Below are 23,603 nucleotides of genomic sequence, written 5' to 3' on the forward strand. Positions count from 1 at the left end.
TTTCTTTAAAGTCCTTGTAAAGTGAAATTCAAGCTTTGTGTCTTAACACAAGCACAGGCATGTTGGAATAAGGTTGCTGTTAACATGAGAAAACACTGAGATCTACAGAACATGTGACTGAATTGTACCTGAGCCCATGATATCACCAGTCTTGATGGGGAATAATTTTTTTTGCACACTGATGATTCAGAAAACCAAGACCAACCAAGACAAGAGTTAGAAATTGTCATGAGAACTAAATCTTAAGTTTCACTTTCACTTTTCGAGAAGCAGTAGAGCCGATCCTACGATAAAACAGATTAGGCAGGTTGCCAATACATTCTACTTCTTCACGATCTGAGATCGTCTTAGCGTGCACCCCTATATACAATCATCGAGCAGTTCATCTCAGTACAGTCTCTTGTTAGCTGATGTCACTGCCAGCTTCATGCTGTGTTTTTGTTCACTGTGAGGTAAATTTCCCAAATCTATCAGTCATGGTGGACTACGGGTCATTGAAAGTATCATAACGGAGAGATTTGTGCCAGAAAACAGTAAATTAATCCCAAACTTTTATCTCTTTGCTCTGATTAGAAGCAATTGTGAGTGGGTGTGGCTTCAGCTCATTCAGACCCCCACACCATCCTAGAGCAGATTTTACAGCCTAATTTTTCCTGATTTTGAAGCTTAATTTGATCAACTTAGATATTTTTTTCAATAATGAAATTTGGCCTGGTGGGTCATAACACAGTGGCCTGCCATTCAACAAACCTAAAACACTGATTTTTTTGGCACTTTACTGGGACTTTAAAAGAAATACACCATATCTAGTTAGCCAAGATAAGCACTTTAGCTACCTGACTCTATAAACAACTCAACTTTGCCTGCTTACCTTTCTCCCACTACATCCCTACTACCCTAGTAACAGAGATAATCTAAGCAGCAATTAGGCTGAAAACAAAACCAGCCAGTAATTTCCTAATCCAATTGTTCAAATGGCTGTAATTGTTACACTGTTAGCTTGAGCGAGAGTCTGAGCTAAACTAAAAAGTACAGAATGGTGCTTAGATAGAAATACATAGTAAAGAGAAATGTTTTGATTAATTTGTTGTGGCTTTTTATTCCATTTAATAATGGATGGAGGCACAAACAAAACTCATGACATTGTGTGTTAATTGAGTAGCCAGGTGGCCTGTGTGGTTCTGACCTTGTCCACTGTGGCAGAAAGCTGTAGGGAGCTGCGGGTGGTGGTGGTGCGGGTGGTGGGCCATGACAGGGATGGACGAGATGCCTGATGGAAGGCCCTTGACGCTGGGCGGCTGGCCTGGCGAGGGAGTGAGTGCCGGAGACGAGGGCAAGCTGCTCTACACACAACACACCGGCAGTGCGGCCAGAGATTACGGGGGGGAAGGAACACAAACACTTTCATTCAAAAAAGCAACTGTGGCCGTTTCCCTCTTTGGCACAGACATTCTGCTGTTGGAGTTGTTGCTTTAATGTACCATTTCATCCACATTAGCCCCCCTAATGTACCATTACACCCTAATGCTGAGGACTATTTTCTCCTCATTTTCAGTTTACGCCAGTGTTGACTTCATTTGCAGAGCCTATTTACTGCGACATTTCACCTGCCTGGAGCGCTGGAGAGGCCAGGTTTGGCTCAAGGGGACAATTCTCACGTCACTGTCAGACTCAGACAACCAAACATAATTGGCTTTCAAATTGCTTTCTTGTGACTATCCTAACTTTCTGACACATACTGTATTGTCTTCTATGGCAAACAATACCTGAGCTGATGTATAATTTAATTTGAAAAGTGGGAATTGTTGTTGTCAAGGCAAAACCTCTGGGCCACTGAGCTAATTAAATATTTTTCTGAACCATAAGTCAAGCTTAATAAGGTTCCTTAAAGGTTATGTGTGTATTCTTTTCACTCCACGGCACAGAACTTTATTCGAGTTGTTTGAAAAGTTGGTTGGTTTTTTTCGATGCACTCGGGCAGTGTTTGTACCTGGGTGTTGTCTGGAGGCAGGGGGAGCTCAGCAGGCCTGCGGCTGCGTGGGTGCTCGGCGCCTGGGTGTTTGTGGCTGGGCTGTTTTCTCTGGCAGGGGGAGGGGGCCCGGGGCTGCTGGCAGGGGGGCCCTGTCATTTGCAGCATCACCATGCTTGTGCCTGGGGCCGGGGGCAACAACCCTGCAAACACATGGCATTTAAAAACAGGAAAGAAAAGCAAGCTGGCGATGAAATGTAATGTTGACAAAAGGGTGAAACTCTTTTATTGTTATTTAATGCTGCACATAAGCTCATTATTTTACGAGTTTTAATGTGTTTTTCCCCTAAAAATGCTATCCAGCTACACACCTCATCTCGATAACCAATTAGGTCTTAACTGCCTTAATTATAAGGGCACATCCGTAGTGGCAATAACAGCCCATTCCATTTGCTGCTAAATCCTCTGCGATGATCCCAGAGATCCAATTATCTTATTAGTTTGTGACGCATGAACGTGACTTCAAAACAAACAATCAGATGCTGACCAGTGAATGAACTGTAAAACAACACGCTAATGTCCATTTAATTAATTTCTGTTTACACTAAATTAGCATTAATTGGTGATCATATTGAAAACTTTGCACAGCCAACTCTGCTGTTGATTTATGAATTATTACCAAACAACAGTAGCAAGGACAATGGATGTTTGGGCTTAATCTGCAGATTATTTCTGGCCCAGGCCTGGCCAATTAAAAATGTTTACTGGTGACGCTGAAGGTAAGGCCGTCGCAAGACCTTCATCTGACCTCATTACTGATGTGCTGGAAATGATGGCTCCCACCGTAGCGCTCATAATAATCAGACATGAATAATAAAGGTCATTAGTAAGGAGACCGCTCCACCTGGGTCTCTGGACAGAGTCTGGGAATCCTCAAAGGCCAAAAAGGAAAAGAAATACATAAAAACATGGCTAATTACACTGATTTCAAGAAACAAAAATGTAGTAGTAAGTTACGAGTTACTTCAGTAATTTATCTCTGCATCTTTTACATATTGTACAATATACATCTACTTCCTGTATAAATAAATACTCTAGCATTGACTTTTTTATTTTATAAATGCCCTGTAGTTTATTGTGGACACAATCAAGGAGAAACAATGCAATCTATAGTAAGAAACATATGAAATGTTGAGTTTTTAATGTCACCTTACACAAACTTTACATCCAGAACTAAGCAATAATTCTCATTACTATCAATAGAGGCCTCAAAAATTTAATATAAATATTTAATTTTTTGATGTTTATACAACTCAAATCCCTCCCTTTTCCAGTCTCTACCGGCATTCCCCAGGGATCCATCCTAGGCCCACTACTATTCACTGTCTATTTACTTCCTCTTGGTCGTATCTTCCATAAATTTAACATCAACTTCACTGCTACGGAGACAACACCCAGTTCTACCCATCAACTAAACCTACCTACAATATCCCACCCACTTACATCTGGAAATGTTTCCAGGAAATCAAATCTTGGTTTTCACACAACTTTCTCAAATTCATCAGTGATAAAACTGAAGTTGTTATTGACACTCAGCCACCTTAGCCAAATCAGACAGTTTTTCCCTCATAATGGCTCATTCCTCAGGTCAAGACTCTGGGTGGCCACAAGCCGTAAGTTATTTGTAAACTATTTTGTCTCACCTGAACCTACTGTCTCAAAAAGTTTGCAGCCCATGTGACAACCACTGCAAGAAAACAAGATGGTGGATAGCATGCTAAGCTAGCTGCGGAAACAATTGAAATGGATTATAAATGGATTAAAAAAACATTCAGTATTGGAGTTACTGCTGTGAATTCAATCTTTAAATGCCCCAGAAAGTCATCCAAGCTTCATGCCTGCTAGAAAAGCCTCTGTAAGGGTTACGAAGGCATGGATAGCGTCATTAGAATGGCACAACGCCAGGCTGAGAGAGGGGGAAAAAAAATCAGTGACAACAGTTTATGGTTCAAAAGATATTTAACTTTTTGTAACCTGTGTTTTCTCTTGTCATCTGAGTTAATGTTGGTCTCAAAAAGTGTTTAAAACAAAATTTTAAATTTCAAATCCCTTGCTGTTGCCGCTGCTTGTTGCACTTTTAACAGTTTTCCTACATCATAATGTGAAATTCATCCTACAAATGAAAAGGTTCATTGTTTTAGCACTTTTTGCACAACTTGCTGTTCTCTAACAAGGAGCTTAATGGCAAAATTCAAATTTCCTGGTTCAATTAGAAATGATATTTAAACAGTCCTCATCATGCTGTTCACATTTTGACATCATGAGACCAAGACAACAGCCAATAATTGATCAACAGTACCTCGCCATTGCGAGGCTTTAAACAGGATGTTCTCAGACGGAAGTGGCCACACGTCACAGAGTGTCATCAGCAGGTTGCAACAGAGATACAGAGAGACTGGAAGAGTCACAGAAAGGCATAGAAGTGGACGTCCTTTGGCCACATCCCACACTGATGACCACTTCATTGTGAACAGTGCCCTGAGGAACCAGATGATGATTTCCACTCAACTCCCGGCACACCAAGTGTCACGTCAGACCATTTGAAACCGTTTACATCAGACGACCTGCAAGGGCACCTGACCACACCACCAGGCACAGGCGTCATCGTCTTGCATGGGGCAGGGTGCATTTATGCTGGACGGGGGACCAGTGGGCCTCAGTGCTGTTCTCTGATAAAAGCCGATTCACGTTGAGCAGAAATGATGGCCGCCAACGATGTTGGAGACATCAAGGAGAGCACTATGCACCAGCCACTGTTAACAACTGAGACTTTGGTGGTGGAGGTGTTACAGTGTGGGCAAGTGTGTCTAGTCAATACAGAACTGCCCTACACTTTGTGAATGGTACAGTGACAAGCCCATACTACCTGAATAACATCATCAATCTAGTCATTGTGCCCCTGCATGAACAACACAGGCCTAATTTCTTCTTCATGGACAACAATGCTCCAGCTCATGGAGGTCGCATCATTAGGGAACGGCTGCTGGAGACTGGGGTACCTCAAATGGAGTGGCCTGCACTTTCTCCAGGCCTGAATCCCGTGGAAAACCTATGGGATCAGCTGAGTCGCTGTGTAGAGGCTCGCAACTCTGTACCCCAGAACCTCAATGACCTGAGGCCCGCCCTTCAAGAAGAGTGGGATGCCGTGCCTCAGCAGACAGTAAGTCAACTTGTGAACAGCATGAGACGTCGCTGTCAAGCTGTGATTGATGCTCAAGGGCACATGACAAGTTATTGAGACACTGGCATTTTTTGTTGTGGTATACCCACCACTGTTGTTGGCTTTTGTTTCAATAAATTGTTTGAGATGAAGAAATCACCATTACATGCTTCTACTTTCATGATACAATATCACTGTGGTGTGAACTTTTTACATTTTCCATAAACTTCACCCGAAAGCCAAATATCCCTAACTTTTTGCGAGCAGTGTTTGACAATGCATAGTGAATACAATAAAATTAGTTCAAAAGCAATCAATCCACAGTAGCATGAATCTGAGGGTGCAACAAGCTTTATGCTATAAAGGAGGAGGCTGGGGTGGAGGAGGTCAAGCTTTGCCAGCAGAAGCAGTGTGGTGCATCAGCATTAATGCAAGCTGGGATTAGTGAGAAGTATTTAAATACACAGCTGTGTTGAGATAAAGAGCTTTAATTGGCTGGGAGCACTAGTTAGGATCAGATGGCCGTCAGTTTATAACTACCATGTCCTGCATGAACTAACCCTAAGCTTAATTTATTTGCTGATGATATACTATTAAAATATGCCCATTTTATGATAAATTAATAAATCAAGACAGAAAAACAATTCCTTCAGGAGTCGGTAACAACAATAGAAACTGGCACTCCAGGAAGCTCCACTTCAAGGATTTATTTATTCAGCAACAAGTGATGTTTCAAGCCAACCTGCTCCTCCTCACACTGGTACTTCCTGTTGTGCAGATCTTCATGTGTCTTTGTGCTTGCTTGTTTTTGATCCAGCTCCTACTAAGGGATGTCTTTTTTTGATTTGCTCTGTGAAACAACAACAGTTTGACAAGCTAAACTGGCAAAAAATATATTCAATTACAACCACAAGAGTAAATCCCATGCTGGAAATGCCTGCGGCTTGATTTAAGGAGTCCTGATGGCACCCCTGATTTCTTACTTTAATAGACTTTAAGTGTGTCAGACAGCATTCTGACTGAGCCGCCGTCATCTAGAGTGTTTTGCAGTGCTGGACCAACTGGCCGTTTAATCTCTGTGCAGCTCTGCGGGAAAAAGGTGGATGTGCAAATCACTTTCACTTATCCGAACTCCAGGGAGCCGTCATCACCACGCCTCACTCTTTTTCATTTTGAAAATCCGCAGTGTAAATCTAATCAGGCGCATACAATGGCGGAGTAAACCCAGGGAAGATTATTTCATTAAGAAGGCCGGGTCGGAGCTGTGTAGGAATACATTCTGCCGTTATTGACACTGAGAGATGAGGGAAAATAAAGAAATGTTGGAGCGCCAGCGCTGATGGGGAATCTCTAGGGCGGCTAATGTCAGGGAGTGGAAAGTGAATACTCTGAAATTACTGCCTTATTCTGCTGCGGATATCTAAGTGTCTGTGGTTTCAAAAGGGGCGTACCTGTATACTGCTGGCCTGGGTGCTGCTGGGAGACGCAGGGGGACGAGGTCTGAGGAAACTGGAGCGGCTCCATCATGGGGGCGGGCAGGAAACTCACTGTCGAGCTGCAAATGAGTAAACAAAGTGTTTTATTCAATGTATCTGGAGGAACGAAGATGACAATAATATATCTCAGGCAGGCTTCCATACACTTTAATTTAATCAAGCTTTTCTGGTTGCTTTCTCAAGATCTGGACTCATTTTCTCATTATTATCCTATCTCTATGCCATTATGACAGATTAGTTTATCTCATCTTTTGATAACAGAGCCAGAAGTCCTGGGATTATGAGTAATTTTTGGTTGTAGTCTTCAGATCTTGACACATTTAGCTCATTATCTTGAGTTAGAAATGCTAGTTTTCACACTATAGTGTGATCTATAGTGTTCATCCTCAAAAATTAACATGGCACAGATGCAAGATCTTGCAAACATGACTGGTAGAGGCAGCTTGAACGTCTAAGTTTAAACCTGTAAAAATTAGACTGGTGTTATAGTTCAACAGGTGACTGTGAAAACTGATGTATCTGTGGCTGTTTGTATTTGTTTGTTTTTTTTATTAAATACGATTTATTTTGACACACTGACGATAAACCAAAAAAGAGACATTTGCTGATGCAGTGACGACATCTATGAATGCAGTTGGCTGAAAGTCACCAGTTAACACAGGTAGTTGCAAACAGCCTGAGCTCTCTGGTGTCCCCTCTAGAAATACAGCCAGGTGTTTGAGTTTTAGGCGTGCAGGGTGCCAAGAAGTCATCACGGGTTCCACAACCTGGGGCTGGAGGGAGGGGGGAGGATGGCTAGAGCCACCTCAACACATGTCGCTTGGCAGCCAAGGTCAAGTGGTGATACACCCGAGGTCCACCAGCATTTTTTAAGCCCCTGGAGCATCCACAGCACAACCAGGGGCTTGTCGGAACCCTTCTACCTGCCTGGACAGTCTCCTAGGCCAGTGGTTCCCAACCTGGGGTCTGGGCAACCCTAGAGGGGGTCCTGGGACCCTGTCTTGTCAAAATTAGAGCTCTATAAACATACTTTTCAAATCATGATTAGAAACATAGTTTATGATGGTGTATCAGGGCCACCCCAAAAGTTCAAAAAGACAGTGAGAATCAGAATATTTTCAAGCAAAAAAGTTTGGAATTTTTGGGGGATTTAATTTAAAACAAACTCAGATTTTAAGGGTTCAAAAAGTGGGAAATTTATGGGACAAACCCAAAATGTATGGGTTTAAAAAGTCTTAAATTTTGACATTAGAAACTCAAAAATTTCAGGTTTTTAAATCTTGAATGTTATGTCAAGTATTTACAAGAAACCAAGCTGATAACAGTGGTTGGTTTTTTCAAATTTTGGACTTTATCTCAACAATTCTGAGTTTTAGTTAAAGTACATTTACAACTTTCAAAGCCAAAAATGTTTGTGTTATTTCTCATATGTTAATGACTTTGTTAAGTGAGAATTTTCAGTTTTTCTTCAAAAAAAATAACAGATCCTCTATATTATGTTAGTTTCAAAAGCGGCCCTAACGCAACATCATAATAATGGATAGTTTCTACATTTTTTTTAAGAACCAGTGTTTGTAGCCCTGTAATGTTGGGATTTTGTCAACGCCAACAATTAAAACTGGTGTTTATTTTTCCAAGTGGGTCCTGGGTGGGCTCAGCTTCTCTCAGATATGAGTAGAGGGCACGAAAGCTTGGGAATGACAGCCCTAGGCCATGCTTATTTGCCACATCCACCCCATACACCCCCCTAAATGTGTAGACTTTGTTATTTTTTTTAACAGATTATTTCCCATGCCCTTGGTAATATGCAAGAACATCCAAAACACAACCTAGCTTGTGTTAATCCTTCACGCCCAATGGCGCCCTCATGCAGCTTACTCGCCACATCTACGCCTTAATGCAGCCTCAATTTTTGGCTTAAAAGTTATGCACAATATTGTATTTTACAGAATCACAAGCCCTTATGGACTTCGTAAATAGACTTGAGCTTTCTTAGTCAACTCCAAGTGCTTTTAAACAACAAAGCCCTGACTTAAATCCCATTAAAAATCTTTGGGGTGAACTGAAAACCACAGTTCATGCCAGAAAACCATCAAATCTGGAGGAGCTTGAGAGATTCGCCAAAGAAGAACGGGCTGGAATTCCTCAGGAGACGTGTCGGAGACTTGTTGAAAACTACAACAAATGATGGCAAGCTGCTCCAGAAAAAAGCATCGAAGGGGTTAATAATTTCGACCCTGGCAGTGTTTGTTTTTTGCGGAATCATTTTGACAGATGATTTCCACCGCTGACGAAGCCTTGGGACCAAAATGGGGTTCAGCGTCTTCAGAATGACCCGGCATGTCCAGAAACCTCCAGTTACAAGACAGCATACTCTACCACTGATCCACAGTTGCCCAAAATCAAAATCTGGACTCATTTATGTTGTCATCTAGAGAGATCAATGCTTATATCCCCATGATAACAGTACCAGTAAAGTATCTCATTATCTTCATTAAGACCACAGTTTAAAATGTTGAGTATCTTCCAGTTACTGTCTTAGTATCTGGACTCACTTATCTCAAACTAACATTTCTGGTACTTACGATTAAAACATTATCTCTATAATATAATAATTTGACTTCAGAACTTTAAAGAGTTTGTAATTGTTAAGCAAGAACACCTCATTTTCAGGGTTACAGCTCCTAAAATATCAGAATTTGTCTGTTTCAGACAAGAAAGTGGCTGTAGGAAGTTGTTAAATGTTGTTTTAACCAAACAATTACCTGGACAAAAATGGCCATATAGTCAACAATACAAACCAAATTTAGTTGGACTTAAACATCCCTTCTAAAACCGTTAAAATGAACTTTAAACAAGACTTGGACCTGAAAAATCTAGTCTAATATGATACTCGCACCTAAGTAGGTCTCAATAATCGCTCCTAAACCTGCACAGACGTAAATCTCCAGGAGCTCTGAGATCTTAGCGCTGCAGTTGGGGTATTAAATTTGAAATTTAAACTTTAAATCCATCTGTGGAATAGCTGCGCTCGGCTCTGTAAGCTACCTGCCTGCGGGGACTCGTGTACAGCTGGTGGAAAAGCGGGCTGCAGGTGGACAGTTGGCTCTCATGGGAGCAGACTGAGCCGCTCCAACACTCGCTGCATAAATCACTTCCTCGCTGACTGCCCTACTAAAGCAGCCTCATTTTACAGCTGGGACAATGAGCGAGTGACCTCTCCTCGTAAAAGTGTGTGAGAGTGTGTCTTTGCATTGTTCTTCAGCAGGTGATGACTGCGAACATGGCTGCTTGTTGTGTATAAGAGCGTGCACAGCGGTCCCAGTAGAGCTCCTCTCACCAGTATCCAGATTGATTGGGTCCGTGGAGGTAGAAACTAATTACATGTTTTGCTTTCTGTGAACTAGTTCTATCAATCAGCTTATAATGAGAGAATATGGTGCTCCACACTTCTCCACAGCAGAGGAGTAATGGAGGGAAATGACTAAAGCTGGTGGAGAGGCTGTCAAGAGTCGACATCCATCAGCTACACCCAGACCCAGTTCACCAAAAGCAGTCAAGTAATAACTTCATTTTTCCCTCTTATGGTGGACAAAGATGACCTCAGCTCAGAGGTGATCTGGAGATTCACCCATCAAACAGTTATTCTAAAAATACGAGGCAACTTTGAACAGAGACAAATCATCAACTAGCTGCAAATTGGATTCAGGAAAGTATGTTTCATCTTGACCTGTTTAAAGCAGCTACAGCAGTCATTATAAAACACAGAGTACAAGCCGGAGTATGTTTATTATCCATGTGAGCCCCACTTCGAGGTAGAATTAGTTTAAGTTTTGTGCTAAAATGTGACTAAACCTATGTTTTTTTAAGCTGAGCACCTAATTTTCCATAAATATTTCCAACAGTTTTCAAAGCCAGTGAAATTGTTAATTTCTTTGCTTGTAACAGGATATGCAGCCATGACAATACATTATAGTTGCCGAAGACGTTACATAACTCCCCCCTTCCTTCCCCATAATTCTCTTTATGGTGTGGCCCAACTAGACATTTCCAAGCCACACAGAGACGCACACACTGCTTGGCACTATTTTGTCTTCTCATTTTGAAATGAGGAGTCCGTTTCACAAAAAACTGCACTTGATAAGGTGTAGTTCTGAAAAAGAAAACTGGCATTTCATTGTCATTGATGAATCTCATATAATGAGGGAGAAAAGCAGTTAAAAGTGGCCCTGCTGGTTGGTTTACCCCTCAGCACTTCTTTTTGAGGGCTCTTCACAACTAAAACCTCACCTCATAAAGTGTATTTTCAACACAGTAAACCATTATTTGTTTATAGGAAATGTCACAAAATGAGGGAGAAAAGCGGTTAAAAAAAGATCCTGCTGATTGGTTTAACACTTGAAGGTTTTTTTTTTTTTTTAAATGAGGACACTTTTCAACCAAAACATCCCCTCACAAAAAATTGTGTTTTCTACACAGCAAACCACCATTTTTGTTTTGGGGATAAAGTTAGCATAATGAGGGAGAAAAGCGGGTAAAAGTGGCCCTGCTGGTTGGTTCAACACTTTGTTCTTATTTTTTGAACGAGGCTCTTTTCAGCTAAAACATCTCCTCCAAAGGTGCATTTTCTACACAGTAAACCAAACTATTTGTTTTGAGGATAAATGTCAAATAACGAGGGAGAAAGGCGGTTAAAAGTGGCCCTGCTAGTTAGTTTAACACTTAACTTACTTTTGTTACTAGGCCTCTTTTCAACCTAAACTTCACTTCATAAGGTGTATTTTCTACACGGTAAACAATCCTTTTTGTTTTGAGGATATTGAGGAAGAAAAGCGGTTAAAAGTGGCCCTGCTGGTTGATTTGCTGCATAGCATTTATTTTGAAATGAGGACTCGTTTCAGCTAACCCCTGACCTCATTAGGTGCATTTTCTACACAGTAAACAACCATTTCTGTTTTGATGATAAATCTCATAAAATGGGTGAGAAAAGCAGTTAAAAGTGGCCTTCAACAAATTCAGTGTAGGCCATTCTAGAGCACTTTAGCTGGCTACCAGTGGCCCCCCAGGGAAGGCCACTTTTTAACTGCTTCTCTCCTTCACTATGTAAAAATGTATCCATGAAATGATGCTTTACTGTTAATACAGTAGTTTCTTTTGAATATCATTTTTAATTAATGTTCTGTTGTTATAATTTTGATTCACCTCTCTTTAATTCTGAGCGTTAAAAGCTCTTGTGACAACCTTTTGGTCTGAGTGGATCTGGCGCCCCCTGTGGACAAAGCAGTAACTCTTATATGTCTGCTTATAAATTCATAAGTAGAACTTTTTATCCTTCTGTCTTTTTGGAGTCAGACATTTAACTCAAAGTGAAATTTTTTTTTGTGAACAAATCAAAGGGAATCTTTGAAGTGGAAAATGCCAACATATGCCATATTTTCCCACTTGTATACCTACTTTGTAGCAGTGGTTATAGATATTAAAGTTTGTAGAAATAATCTTGTTATAAATAGTCTCTATTGCTCATGTGAGTCACATACAGTAGAGGTATCAGTATCTATTCCAGTCAGTTTCATAACAACATAAAATTTATCACTGGAGCTTTAAATTAATTCAGAAAAACAACAAAGGTCTAGAAAACACTTTTCACCATGATAAAAAGGTCCTTTGGAGCTTTAGAAGCCCATTAAATGGATCAATAAAATCTCAGTTATTAAATTAATCATGCTACAACAAAACAAAAACATGCTATATTAACTAATTACTCCCATACATCAACGTATTGATTTTATTGTTATAGATGTTTGGGAGTCTGGCTTGTTAACTCATCTTTGAAGCCTAATTACATTTCTGCTGCAAAGAAAGAAAGTATGCTTTTTATGGCTATGTTTCCACTCAGTGATCACAATGATCTGCTATCAGGCCACACCAAATTCAATGTCTATGTTCTAGCAAGCTGTGCAGCATGCTGAGAGCACTGAGTCTAGTTTGGGCTCCGGTTGAAGCATAAGAGTGAATAAATACCATTCTGCATTATCCAGCTGTGCTAACCCACCTTTGAGAATTTAAACTTAGTATAATTCCAGCGGGAGTAATATTTATGGGGCTGTTATGTTCTTCATCACTTTGCATATTTCTGATTATAATAATGTTCTGGTGGCCAGCAGGGAAGATGTGGGCCTGATGTGTCCCACGGGCCAGCAGTTGATGATCACTGATCAGGTTATGGCTAGGGTAAAGGAGGTAAAATAAAAAATAACACACCACAAACCAAGGAAAAATCTAACATCACTTCCCGCCCCATGGTTGAGGTCGCCCCACCATAGAGGTCTAGGCAGCCACACGCCAATAATTTGAGTTGTTCTTACTGAATATTAACATACTGTTTAATATAGAAGCTGTACCTCATGGTGGTGTGCTGATTAGGGGGGAGCAGACTGTAGCAGGGCTGCATGCCGGCGACCGCCACTGCCCCCTGTCCAGGCTGACAGGACACAAACACTGGCTGCTGGTACGTCTGCTGTGGCACTGAAACCTGCTGGGAAGGAAAAAGAGCAGGTAAAAATGGAACTTGTGGGAAAAACAGCACTTTTCTAGATCATTCCAGTATGCATAATGCAACTTTTTAAAGGTCAAAGAAACAATTAGCTCATAATATCCAAAAAAATAGCTTATTTTTCAGAACTAGAAGCTAACTGCAGCCTCTTTTGGAAAAACAGTCTCTTCTTTGAAGCTTGATAATATTCGGCAACATCCAAATACCTGATAAGACTGCATTGGAGGGTACTGGACCATCATGCCTTGCATCTGGTTGCCCATATTGCTTTGCTGGTTGCCAGTGAGAGCGAGGTTGGCTGTTGGCTGCACGCCCACTACGGTTTGGTAGTTGGACGCTGGGTTTGGCATCACGGCTTGGTGCACTGGGGCGAAATGAGAAAAGGCACAACACTGTGACCGAATGAAAAGAGACCCCTGATAGGAACACGGTGATAATATTAAAACACTGATTAATATTCATGATTCCTGAGAGTCATGGCCAATATTAAAAGCTGGGCTATCAAGGAAGGAGTTCAAGATATCAGAGATTTGAAAGGGAAATATTTTTGTCATTAGAAGGGGAACAAAAGAGATGGAAAGATTTGGAGAGTCAGGGCTTGGTGAGTTGAGCTGTTACAGCTAAGCAGGTTTGAGGCACTTGGAATAAATGAGAAAGTCGATAAATTTGATTTTGCCTGTGGTGGCCAGGGTGGACGAGCCACTCCTCTGCCTGCACAAAACTTCACCGGGTGATTTAATTCAAGGGCTGAAGGAGAAACAGGATCATATTTGTACTGTTCTACTTAAAAACCCATTTAAAGAACCCCAAGAAGATGAAACAAAGTCACACCACTACGTCCTTTTCCACCAGGTCTAAAATGGCGCTGCTTTAGCCCTAGCCGGAGGGGAGGGTTCAAGAATCAGGCCCTTAAATGTCAAGGTGACAAAAAGAGACATTTGAAAATACTGTCCCTAGTGACACAAATGCAGTAATCCCGGTGACAAAGGAGAGGACGTCCTTTTGTGAAGGTGTCTTTACAGTCGGCCGCCCCGGGAGGAAAAGTACAACTAGACAATGGAAGTGCTCGGTGAGGAACAGAGAGCAGGAGGGACTATTTTTATCCACCTTCGCCTCCCACCTTCACTTACAAACCAAGCATGAAATGACCGTAATATCAAACGCACACTTTTTATTCCATTCCAGCGGGCAGATTGGGACTCTCTTTGCTTAAGAAATTACCTCAGCGGGAGATAATGACCCGCTATTCCTGTATCATGCAAGCGTCGTTGACCGTCCTGGTTTAGGAGGAGGACATTTGTGCGAGGTTAAGGATTACGGCCTTCTGTTTTTGGAACTCAATTTGTGACGAGCGTTCGGCTGTAGAAGGATTACCTTGCGTTCGACAGATGAGGAGTTAGGGGCTGGAAAAGAGACCGGTTCACTGTGAGATTCATAGAGGCCTCTCAGACAGCGTTCCGGCCCCGAATCCAGCCTCTCAGGATCAGAGGAATTTTCCTATTCAGTTTACAACTCGGAAAATGTATTCAAATTGAAAGAAATCGTCTTAAACCACAAGACAGCTGACGATATATCTTCCTCATATCTTCCTCAATCAAATTTTGATTGTCCAATATTTAAGCTCTTGTTTTATGCTGGGTTATAAAAAGCCGTTTTGTAATGACTTGACATATTTCTTCCTCTCCTAGCAATAATGTTTAGCCATGCTGCCATCAGTATTGCAACTGATGGCTTCAATTATCGACTTAACTGCCTAATTAATTTCTTGTTTAATCATTTTTTTTCTACAAGTGTCAGAAAATGATGAACAATGCCTTGAAGAGCTTCCTGGAGTGTCATTTTTTAAACTCCTTGTCTAATCTGTCAAACAGCCTAAGACTGTAAATTCTGTTTATTATCTTAGTCAAGAAAAGCTTGAAATGCTCAAACCTGAGAGGGCATATTAAGAATACTAAGCCTTCGTCAGCTCTCCAAACAAATTTACCAGTTTTCAGAAAGCTGACTCAATTTTACAAGCCACACCGAGACCTGATGAATCAAGAAAATACTTAAATAAAACCAGCCTGACAAAGTGAAGAAGGCTAAAAGAGCTAAAAAAAGCAACACAACATGGTACCATCTTAACAAGAACAGAGGAGAAACAAAGTTGATAGCATCTATCAGTCTGGAAAAGGATTACAAAGCCAGTTCTAAGGCTTTGAGACTCCAGTTAACCTTGTGAGGGCCGTTATCCACAAATGGGGAAAACTTGGAACAGTGATGAAGCTTCCCAGGAGTGGCTGGTCAACAGAAATGACCCCAAGGGTGCATTGACAACTCATCCAGGAGGTCTCACACACACACACACACACACACACACACACACACAAAAAAAAAAAAAAAAAAAAAACAGAAGCCCTTTATCAGGCTTTGGGACTTGCAGAAAACACTGAGAGCCATTATCCATGAACGGGGAAAACTTGGAACACTGGTGAATCTTCCCAGGAGTGGCCAGACTACCATAATAACTGCAGGAGTGTATCAGTGAACAACATTGAAAGACTTGCAGGCCTCACTTGATGTTTGGCCATCAGTACAGACCTCAAGCTCAAGCACATTTGACACCAATGAATGGCATAAAAAAGGAGGTTTTGGGGGTGCTGAGTCAACGTCTGGACTTGAATCTGATTCAGATGTTGTGACGTGACCACAAAGAGGCTGTTCATATTTGCTCCTCCAATGGGGCTGAATTAAAACATTTCTGCAAATAGGAGTCAGCTGAAATTCCTCCACATTGATGTGAAAGACTTGCTTCCTTACAGATGTTCAGACAAAGCTGGAACAACCAGTTATTAGGTTTAGGGGGCAATGACTTTCTCACATAAGGCCAGGTAGGTTTGGATGGTTTTTCCCTCTTAATAAATAAAATCAGCCTTTAAAAAATCCCTTAGACAAATCTGTTGTTATTTTCATCTCTAAAATGGCACTAATCATGCTGAGGACAGCTGGTTTAAGCTTCAATGAAGTGTTGCATCTCTTTCCAGCAATCATGTTAAGTTTAGGTGCAACTCCGAGGAACCCTTTTAACTCTAACATCATGTGGCAGTACTGAGGAAGGAAGACAAATCCTCCTTCTTATACACATCAATACAAGCTGCTTCCACAGAATGACCATGACTGCAGCCAAGGCTCTGTGGTGGAGGTGACTGTCTGATGCAAGTGAGGTGAAACATTCGCAGGTTCCTCTGTGCATGAGGACTGAGCCATCACAGAGTTTCCACTGATGACTTATTTATTATGTTTGCTGCGGCATCTTCACCTTTACTCGGTGTTGTATATTCTTAATTAAAGCAAAAACAGCAGGGAAATGAGTTGCCTTTTTTTCCCACTTTCCCTGAGAAATAATTGCTGTCCTTTGCCTTTGTAGGTCAGCTCCATTTGTCCGCTGTCTAGTCCCCGGATCCCCAGCAGGGAAGCCACAATTGCATCCCACAGATGACAGAATAGTGCCGCAGCCACTTACTGACATGTGTGTACAGCTGTACGTGCTGCGGTATAACTCGCCATCGCACCGACGTTTCATCCGGTTAAACAAGCCTGCATGTGTGCGTGTGAAAGAGACCGTGCAGGAGCTAACAATCTCAACTCCTGTGGAGACGGGGAAGTTAAAAAAACAAAACAAAACTGAATAATCAAGTAGATGACTCCCGGGGAGACATCTGAACTCACGAAAAACAAACAAGCAGAGGAAAGAAAGGGAGAATTGTTTGTCCTTCAGTGGAGCCGTCGGACTGCGGCTGGCATAGCTCCCTTGTGTAGAAACAGACAAACAACAGCAGTAAAATACTTTCTAAGGGCTGAGAGTGGAAGTTAACAAAGTCTATTGGTGAGGTATCAAGGCTAAGCTTTTCTCTTGATAATGGAAAATACAAGGAAAAATTTGTTTCTTCACATCAGAGGCCGAAGACCTCATTTATAAATACATTCTTTGATTTGTCTTGGAACTTTTTCAAAAGCCTCCTGAAACACCATGATTCAGTTTATCACAGAAATCTAGAAGAATGAGAAAGATGTTTTTATAGACAGGGATTTATAAGCTTTAATGGGTGTTTGTCCACCTCAGTCCCAGCCTTTAAGATCAATTCAGATATCTTTGTACATCTGTTTACTTAACTTTTTAAAATCTGGCCTATATTAGACTCCTTGAGTCACTTTTTTCCTGTCTAGATGAACCCTACTGACGACTCTAAAGACCAGAGCAATATAAAATATCCATGAGTAAATAGAATTTAGCTAAGGCTGTCTGAGTTCTCCAGTAAATCTTGATGTTCTTTTCATTTCAAGGAATTAGGTTATAGATAATTTTTATCATTAACTGTTATTTTTTTTACAGGCATATGTTTTCTGTTTACATGTGAATTAGCATTTCTTCATCATATTGTATTGTAATGTATCATATTGAATATCAGATGTGAATATCGGCAGAAATTTTGATATCTGCCAATATCGATATTTTCCTTTTTAAGCTAATATCTGCCGATACCAGACCAATAATATCATGCATCCCTTAAAGCTTTGGTTCCCAGCCTCGAGTGGGGGGATGGATGGCCTCTCTGCTCTGAGGTCATTAAAATTAGGTTGACTCAAACCACCTTAAATCATGATAAAACCCATATGAATGGTTCATACCAAGGTCTTTTGCTATTAACACTTGTGGTCTGGGCTACTGTTTTTGGCTTTAAATGATAAAAACAATTCAAATTTGTGTATTTTTGACAGCAATATGCCACTTTTTTCCGTGTGGGTCCTGGGGGGGGGGGGGCAGCTCTGTGAAGGGGGGGCTCAGTGGAAAAAAGGTTGGGAACCACTGCCGTATAGTATCATATTGTATATTGCATTGTATATTGTATCATATATCACATCATATTGTGTGCATGTTGCCCAGCCCTACCCAAAAAGTCTGCTTTTGGTTTTCTCTGTCTTGTTGCAGCTCAGTCTGTTTATCCTCTTATCCACGATGTGAACCAGTCTTTAGTGGCGGTCATGCCAGTCAGTTGTGTGTCAAGTTATGCTCTTGCGCTTTAACGTTGTCATCAAAATAGCAGACCTTGTACTTGGGATCTAGTAAGGTAGCAATGCAGAAAAATGGATGACTATTTGTTCAAATCTTTTGCTAACAGCCTAAAATACAGTAGTCTTTGTCTTGTTTTAACACCACGATCAGCGGCTTAAAAGTCGATTTGGGGCTCTTACCGAGAGGATCACGTCAGTAGCTGACGAGAACGGAAAGACTAGTATCAGCATTTTCAATATAACTGCTGTGCAGTTAAAATTGTAGAAACATGTGTCCGTGTCCTATGTGGCGAGAGTGTGCTTTTATTCCAAGAGGCTTTGCATCATGTAAATGTAGCCTATTACTCCAAATGGCTGAAATGTCCTGATGCAGTCTTTTTAACTTCATTCTTGACTGAATCTGCACAGCCTAGGCAGCCACACACATATATATTGTAATGTATGGTATCATACTGGATTATATATGTGTTGTACTGCATCCCTTGCATCCTATTGCGTCGTCTCATGTTGTATTATGATGTATGGTAAATAGACTTGAGTTTCTATAGTCCTCTTCTACTTATTGACTACTGAAAGTATGTTTACACCACAGGTCATCCTGAAGGCCAAAGCTACCCTCATAGCCAATCCTGTTTATGTGCATCCATGCCACTGACGACGAAGCAGTGGAAGCAAACTGAGGTTTGGATTCTTCCCCAAGCAAACATTGATGAGTGACTGTACAAGCTGAGGACTGAACCCCCAATCTTCCAGTTCAGATGACCAACTTGACCTGCTGAGCCATAATCACCCCAAAAGTATGAAATCTCATCCTGTTGCTTTACTTTGTCTTATAAGGTTGTTATATAAGTATTTCTGAGTATTGTGTCATGAAAAGGGAACTAGTTTGGCATCTATTTGCTCAAGTAGTAAAGAAAACACACTGTTCAAAGATGGGTCTTTAAATATATGGTCCTACCTTGTTGCTGGGGCAGGTTTTGGCTTTGAGGGCAGTTATAGGACAGCGGGTTGACAGGGGGCCTGTAGTGCTGCTGCTGCTGGTTGGAGCAGTGGGGGTGGTGGGCTGAAGAGCAGTAACACGTGGACATCTGTAACAGATGCACAACACGAATTCAAGGACTGTTTGACACGTTGCAAGTCCCATTTGAATGCACATCCCAGCAGCAGGAGGAATAAAGGATTAGTCATAGAGCTGGTTTCCGCTGCAGGAGTGACTCACGGCTCAGACGTACCAAACAGCTACATATAGTTAACACCGTTTTTGTTGTTCTCACCTGCTGGACTGGCTGCTGGATGTATGTGTGCTGCTGCAGTAGCTGTTGGTTCAGTGTGGATCCAGGGAAAGCAGCGGGACCTGGTGTGGAGCTGGGGTATGCATGACCAGGTCCAGGGGGCTGAAGTGGGACATGCTGACCTTGAAGCATCCCTGGGTGTCCTCCTGATGGCCCTGCCACCATGAAGCTAGCAACCTGCTGCTGCTGATGAGGAGGATGGGCGCCCTGCAGCATCACAGAGGAGGGGTGTTGGTGGTAGGCGGCGGGAAAGTGGCGGGCGTCTGGAGTTGGGGCACCACTGTCGCTTGGTGGCTGCTGCGCCAGAGTCATGTGACTGAACTGGGCGTTAAGGGCGTCAGGCTGAAGAGAGAAATAAGCGTTAGCTTTCAAGAAAGACAATTAAAACAGACAAGATACACAAATATACAGCACAAGGGCAATGACAGTCAGAGCCTGGGTCACGCTGCATTTTAATCAATAAATCTGCTCGATACAGTCGGTCCACGAGGGAGCTCATTTCTAAGCTAAGTGTGAAATCAAAGACTTGAACTACATTGACTTTTACTTGAAGGTTTAAACAAATGCGGGGGGTTTAAATCGGACCAAAGCCTGCAGAGAGCAGCTGAGCGGAGAGTGAACTATTTATCTGCACCACCGCTGCATGCCAGTTCGGGTCATTCCTGACATGTTGTTGGAAAAGTAGTGTTTTTAGTCATGGATTATTCAGCGCCAACATCTGGTGATGAATTAAATATTAATGGAACTTTCCACGGGCATAATTAGTCGCAGAGGCATGTATTTCACTAAAACCAGGTCAGAAATGAGGTTAAGTGGATGCATGATCTATATATGAGGGGAGCACTTCTGGCTGGATTTAGATACACCTTTCAGTCAAATAGAATATCAAATAGTAAAATATGAGGGTAAACAAAGGTCAGTTTTGAAGTTTCAAAGGCAAGCAATGATTTTAGATAGAACTCACAAGATCCTGTGTGGAAAACCCAATCTTATACAAGAACGACAGAGTGAAGCCAAATCAGAGTCAGAATTGAAGAAGCACCAAAAAATATGTCATTAATGTGGGAAATTCTCTATACAAATTGATAATGCTCAAACATGATACTACGAGCAGATTTTTGATGACTTTCTTGACATCAGAGCTGACTTTTAAACAGCTCAGACAGAGTCTGTAATAACCCACTAATGAGCCAGGTCTGACAGGAGATGGAGCAGAGGGACGGGTAATAAAAAAATGCAAGAAAGTAGTTCTGTACCACAGTGTATTGTTGGTTAGGACAGACGGGCAGGAACTGAGAAGGAGGAGGAAGAGGAGGAGGAAGAGGATACGAGACCGTTGGGTTGTGGACAGGCTCAGAGGACAGCTGGAGAGGAGGACAGATCGGCTGAGGAGGGAGAGGAGGAAGAGAGGGACAGATGGGAAAGAGATGAGACTGGACGAAGAGAGCTAGTACAAAGGTTGGAGCATCAATTGACCATCTGAAAAACGCTGACACTATTTGTTAGAAATCTATCAAATGACACAAGCAGTTAAAGGAATGTTGTTTTGAACAAAGGTAAATAAAAGACAGCCTCTCTTTTCTATACACTAAAGAATAATTGATCCTGGCATGTTCAATCAGCTGCAGCTAACAAGCTAACAGCTCCATAAGGGGTTGAAAACATTGTGTTGTATTGTATTTCTTATGTTTCACATTTGTTTTAATAAGCAGCCTGAAAGTCTAAGATAATCACTATTTAGTTACGTAAGTTTCCAGCATTTATCATTAAAGCTAAGGCTATATATTCCCGCCAAATTTCTTTAACTTCCTTAAAGTACTATGTGACAACTCCCATACAGAGTTATATATCACATTTAGCTGACTGAAATTTTAGATATATTACAATACAAAATAAGCACTCAGAGAGCGCAGACCTCCGCAATAAACCCTATCTCCCAATAGTGAAGAATCCTTTCAAAAATTCCTGGATCCAGACGGTGATCTGGATCACTCACAAAATCTAATAAGTTCTTCCTTATGCCATTTCTGACATTTCCTGAAAAAGTTATCAAAATCCATCCATAACTTTTTGAGTTAGGCTGCTAACAAACTAACAAACTAACTAACAAACCCTGCTGATCACATAACCTCCTTGGGGGAGGTAACAGAAACTCTATTTGGACAGAAAAAGTCTAAAGATGGGCACACTTTTGCCAGACAACAGCTTTAATTAGTACATTTAAAAACTGTAGCTAACAAGCTAAAAGTGAGCATTAGCATTTTAAGTTTTCTTTCCTTTTAGATGGACACTGTAATGTAAGAAATTCTTATGTAATTAAAAAAGTGAACCTAATGTCTAAAATAATTACTGAACGCAAAATTTAAACAGTTTGGCTAAAGCTATATCTTACCAATGCTAATGCTACATATTTGGCTTTAGCTTTAATGACAAATATACATTTGAAAAACCTAGAATGCCTTTATATAGTCAAAGGTAGACAAAAAAAGGCCTAATACAGTAGCTAGTGGCAAAAAACAACAGATACTGGCAAGTATTATTAGTTAAAAGCTAATGTTAGCTTCATTAGCTGGTTAAAAACCCTGTCAAATATTGCATATCTAATGGTTAAAGCAATTTTGTTTTTAAATGAGCCAGCCCATAAAGATACAAGATAATCACTTGGTAACTACAACATTTATTTAGCTTAAGGACGTGGGCTAAAGCTATGTGCTCTTGCTAATGTTACACTACCAAAAACACAATATACTGTAGGACTAGCTATCAAATAGTGTAGACTGTTTTTACCTTACAAATACAGTATGAAGTCATATCAGGAATATGTATGATAACTAAAATGTTGCAATTTCATATGCGAATGATGACAGAGAAGCTTCTCATTGCTAGTGAATAAAGGAAAGTAATTCCACCTAAAGCAAACTAGCCAATAAGCTAACATTAGCTCTACATAATTTTGCTCAAAAGGTTTTCAAGGGCTATTTTTCATTTTGAGGCTATTTGTTTTAAAAAATTTGCATCATTAAAGCTGACAATAGCCTCATGATAGAGAAAAAATGTATTTTTGTCAAAAGACAGGCTAATGCGACATGCTACCTCTAGGATTACCCTCACTCAAAGTACTATATAGAGAGTGTTTCATATTATAGCAGCAGCTTCTATGTATGTTTTAAATATACTTAACAGTTTAAAATGTTAGTCTTTCATTCCTTGCACTTAATTAGCCAAGGCAAATAAGCTAAAATTAGCTTCCTAAAATGGTTACATCTTTGTCTAGACTGTATTTATGATGTTTCAATGTAACTTGTTTTTAAAATAAGCAGTATGTAAAAGCGTAAGATATTACTTTAAAGCTAGAACTAAAAAATATCAAGCTAAAGACTGAGGCTGAAGCTACATGTTTGAGCGAACATTAAAAGCATTAGCAACACTATCACATAGTACTTAAAATGACAAAGTCCCACAAGCTTTTTCTTTGATTTTGTTATTATACAAATTATGTAATGCTATGTGCTCCTTAACTTTTGAAGTGATGCTAGGATGCTGATATAGACTATTAGCTTGTTAGCCAGTTATGCTAATGTATATCGAAAGAATGCGGATTTCATTCTTAACACTGTTAATTTTATATTTTTCCTTTTGCAAGGTTACATTTTGTGATTAGCCTGCTTTTCTGAGTTAAGGTTCACATGATTTATAAAAAATAATACTGAATGGTCAAGTTTCAGGTTAGTCAGGTTACAGGAAGTTAGAAAAAACATGTTTTGATTGTGAGTGGGGAAAAAAAGGTAGAAATTGAGGCCATGCCCACTAACCTGGGAGTGGAGGTGATTGGTTTGCTGCTGCTGGATGGGGGCAGGGATTGGCTGCTGTGGGGTTTTCCCCTGCTGTGGGTTCCTGCCAGCCGCAGCCGGGTTATAAACAACAGTGCTGCCATCGGGGTGGATGAAAGGCTTTCCTGTCAAATTAAAATGAAAGAAGATAGAAAAAAACATGGTGATGGGGCTTCAACAAGACTAATAAT

The 23,603-nt window shown here is 40.9% G+C and overlaps 1 protein-coding gene across 7 annotated transcripts in view; it reads right to left on the minus strand.

The window, feature by feature from the left end:
• LOC121505966 (R3H domain-containing protein 1-like) overlaps nucleotides 1-23,603 on the minus strand; it is an 87,298-nt gene that overhangs the window by 5,037 nt on the left and 58,658 nt on the right. For 4 of the 7 annotated variants that reach the window (XM_041781419.1, XM_041781422.1, XM_041781420.1 and 1 more), the window contains 9 exons: nucleotides 23,395-23,537; nucleotides 20,839-20,967; nucleotides 19,565-19,924; nucleotides 19,249-19,378; nucleotides 13,445-13,602; nucleotides 13,087-13,220; nucleotides 6,641-6,744; nucleotides 1,991-2,172; nucleotides 1,187-1,343 (listed from right to left, as the gene is read on the minus strand). In XM_041781419.1, the coding sequence (XP_041637353.1) occupies nucleotides 1,187-1,343; nucleotides 1,991-2,172; nucleotides 6,641-6,744; nucleotides 13,087-13,220; nucleotides 13,445-13,602; nucleotides 19,249-19,378; nucleotides 19,565-19,924; nucleotides 20,839-20,967; nucleotides 23,395-23,537 (1,497 nt within the window). The remainder of the gene's footprint in view (nucleotides 1-1,186; nucleotides 1,344-1,990; nucleotides 2,173-6,640; nucleotides 6,745-13,086; nucleotides 13,221-13,444; nucleotides 13,603-19,248; nucleotides 19,379-19,564; nucleotides 19,925-20,838; nucleotides 20,968-23,394; nucleotides 23,538-23,603) is intronic. The other 3 variants (XR_005991593.1, XM_041781421.1, XM_041781423.1) reach the window with 3 other exon arrangements.

This window comes from Cheilinus undulatus, linkage group 24, assembly GCF_018320785.1.
Source record: "Cheilinus undulatus linkage group 24, ASM1832078v1, whole genome shotgun sequence".
NCBI lineage: Eukaryota > Metazoa > Chordata > Actinopteri > Labriformes > Labridae > Cheilinus > Cheilinus undulatus.